Raw genomic sequence first — 2,609 nt, 5'->3', positions numbered from 1 at the left:
TTTCTACACAATGGGAATAGCCGCCTGCACAAACCCCACTAATCCTGCTCTCACGCAACCGCCCTTCCGGGCGAACTGCCGCTACCGGCGAATTTTGCCATTCGGTCTTTCCAAATCCCCAAAGCAGTTTGGCTTTGGAGCAGTTCCTTCAGCGGCCTACTTTCAAAGCAAAAGAAGTCTGTCCTGAAAACTAAAGGTGCTTAGCAGCCGGTTAGTGCTCCGGAGAAGCCCCCGACACTTCTCAAGAGGCGTTCGTTAACGATTTATTGCAAAAAGTGGGAGCCGAGCGATTCTACGAACCCTGGCTTGGCATAAGCCCCGCTGAAAGTCCTGAGACAGGTTACTGAGAAACCCGCTTGAGGACGGGGCTGCTCTTGCAACTGGCAACGAAAACTGCCCCTCCACCTGGCGCAGGTAGCGAAAGGCAGCCCGCCTCGGGTTTTCGCGCGCTGCACAGAAATGCCAGCCGCCTGCCCTGGTTCTGAAAGCGCTCGCTTTGTCCGTCCGGGCGAGCTCGCAAGGGGTGCGGGGGCGCGGATCGCGCAGGTGGGTGGGCAGCAACCGCCCCGTTCCGGGGTAGCCCCAGGGTGGCGCCAGGACTGAGATATATAAAGCGACCTGTCGGCCTCCTACCTGGTCCCCGCGAGAGCTGCTCCGTTTCATTCGCCCCGTTGCTCCCTTCCGCCCCGGGCTTTTTGTATATGAATCTAGCCGGTTTTTCCTTCTTCTCGGGTAAGTGCACCATGACAGCCGACGCCTTCCACTCGCCCAGCCAGGGGACAAGCCCGGATTCCCCCACTATGCATCGGGCCTCCCCATCGGGCTGCAAAGTAGAGCCGCTCTTAATCAAGTCGGAGCCCAGAGGGAGCCCGGCGGAGAGGGGAGCCGAGCAGCCCGCGGACGAGCAGCCGCCTTGCCCCGGCGCCGCGGCCAGCGCAGGGGGCGGCGGCCGTCGGAGGAAGCGGCCGGTGCAGCGGGGCAAGCCCCCCTATTCCTACATCGCGCTGATCGCCATGGCCATCGCCAACGCGCCGGAACGCCGGCTGACGCTGGGCGGCATCTACAAGTTCATCACCGAGCGCTTCCCCTTCTACCGCGAAAACCCCAAGAAATGGCAGAACTCCATCCGCCACAACTTGACGCTCAACGACTGCTTCGTCAAGATCCCCCGCGAGCCGGGCCACCCGGGCAAAGGCAACTACTGGACCCTGGATCCGGCCGCCGAGGACATGTTCGACAACGGCAGCTTCTTGCGCCGCAGGAAGCGCTTCAAGCGCACCGACCTCACCACCTACCCAGGCTACATGCCCAGCGCCAGCGCGTTTACGCCCAACGCGGCCTCGGTAGCGCGGCCCGGCCCTTGCGGCGGCTCCGGGGCCTTGGGCTACCCGGGCAGCGGCGACCCCGTCTATTCGCCCGTCCGCGCCTACAGCCCGCAGCTCTCCGCCCTTCCCCAGTATCCGGGGGCGCCTCCTGCGCTGCCGTCGCGAATGTTCAGCATCGACAGCCTGATCAGCTCCAAGCAGCAGCAGCAGCAGCAGCACCCAGCAGCCGCTCTGCAGGCCTCCTCTGCGATAGGGATGGACCTGGGTCCTTATCACTCCTTGGGCCTGAACAGCGTCGGCGATCTGGGCAGTTGTCCTATGGGCAACCCGGCGGAGGCCTATTTCCAGGCGCAGCAAGTGAGTCCCGGCTTAATGGGTCGGCAGCCCCCAGCCGCGACTTACCCCTATGCTGCCTCTCCATCAGGCCCCCTAGCCGGGCCGCCCGGCGCCTATTCCCCTCCCCACTCGCAGCTGTACGGAGCGCCCAGCAGGCTGGCCGTGCAACCCGGGCGCCCTGCCTCCTCCTGCGCCGAACACGCCGAACAGCTGGTGGGCCTGGCAGCCTCTCAGCTCAACGGGCTCGGCCAGTTTGGAGCCGCTGCTGGCAGTTCCTACCTGAGGCAGTCAAATTTCTCCTCAGGCCTGGAGAAATATTTGTAAAGAGGAGGAAGCCAATGCCAAAAATACACCCAACATCTTTTGGAACACTTTTCTTTAATAGTCAGGTGGGAAGGGAAGTCCATGTCTAATTACTTGAATAGCAATCATTCCATAATAGGATGCAAAGCAGTACAACTTTTTCTGTATGTGTAAGGTAGCATCTTGGATGTTTAGGACTTTGATATATATTCTGTGCCTTCGCTTGCTGTCCCTACGGTGCATTTGTCTTGTGTGCTGGGCACTGGGCCATAGTTTAAATACTGGGCTTGGAGCCTTAAAGGGCAGAGTCTTGTCATTTATCTGATGCAGAACCTTTCCATATGTTGAACTGGCCCAAGGAGTTGTTTTAAAAACCGGGCTTTTTGCGTGGGGATGGTAACAAAAGTCAAAGCAGGCTTAAAGCCTTGTCTCAGGTTCCAATTAGATTCAGCAATATTTGGAAATCGGGGCCATCTGTGACTTTAGCATAAATTCAACCTGTTGCAGCCAGAGTGGGAAGGAAGTGAAAGGCAAGCTAGCTAATCAGGGAAGGGGTAATTTAGGCTCTGACCTTCGTGAAAGTTTTTCAGGGAGGAGTACTGGAATGAAAGCGATTGTCTTTGTAAAAGTACTCCTCTGAGTAAG

General features: G+C 58.8%; 1 protein-coding gene across 1 annotated transcript; it reads left to right on the top strand.

The window, feature by feature from the left end:
- Positions 1–701: 701 nt before the first annotated feature.
- Positions 702–1,985, top strand: FOXE3 (forkhead box E3). The gene has a single exon (XM_088154209.1). It carries the CDS (start codon positions 702–704, stop codon positions 1,983–1,985), a length of 1,284 nt encoding a protein of 427 aa, XP_088010335.1.
- The last annotated feature ends 624 nt before the right edge of the window (positions 1,986–2,609 follow it).

This window comes from Python bivittatus, unplaced genomic scaffold (assembly GCF_059951505.1).
Source record: "Python bivittatus isolate LINGU-HERP-01145 unplaced genomic scaffold, Pbiv_v1 ctg000700_np1212, whole genome shotgun sequence".
NCBI classification, from domain to species: Eukaryota; Metazoa; Chordata; class Lepidosauria; order Squamata; family Pythonidae; genus Python; species Python bivittatus.
The sequence above is the reverse complement of the archived record's forward strand: the minus strand, read 5'-3'. Positions and strand labels throughout refer to the sequence as shown.

What these genes read in the sequence shown, in the direction of transcription:
- FOXE3 (XM_088154209.1), top strand. Translation starts at nt 702, where the DNA reads ATGAATCTAGCCGGTTTTTCCTTCTTCTCGGGTAAGTGCACCATGACA.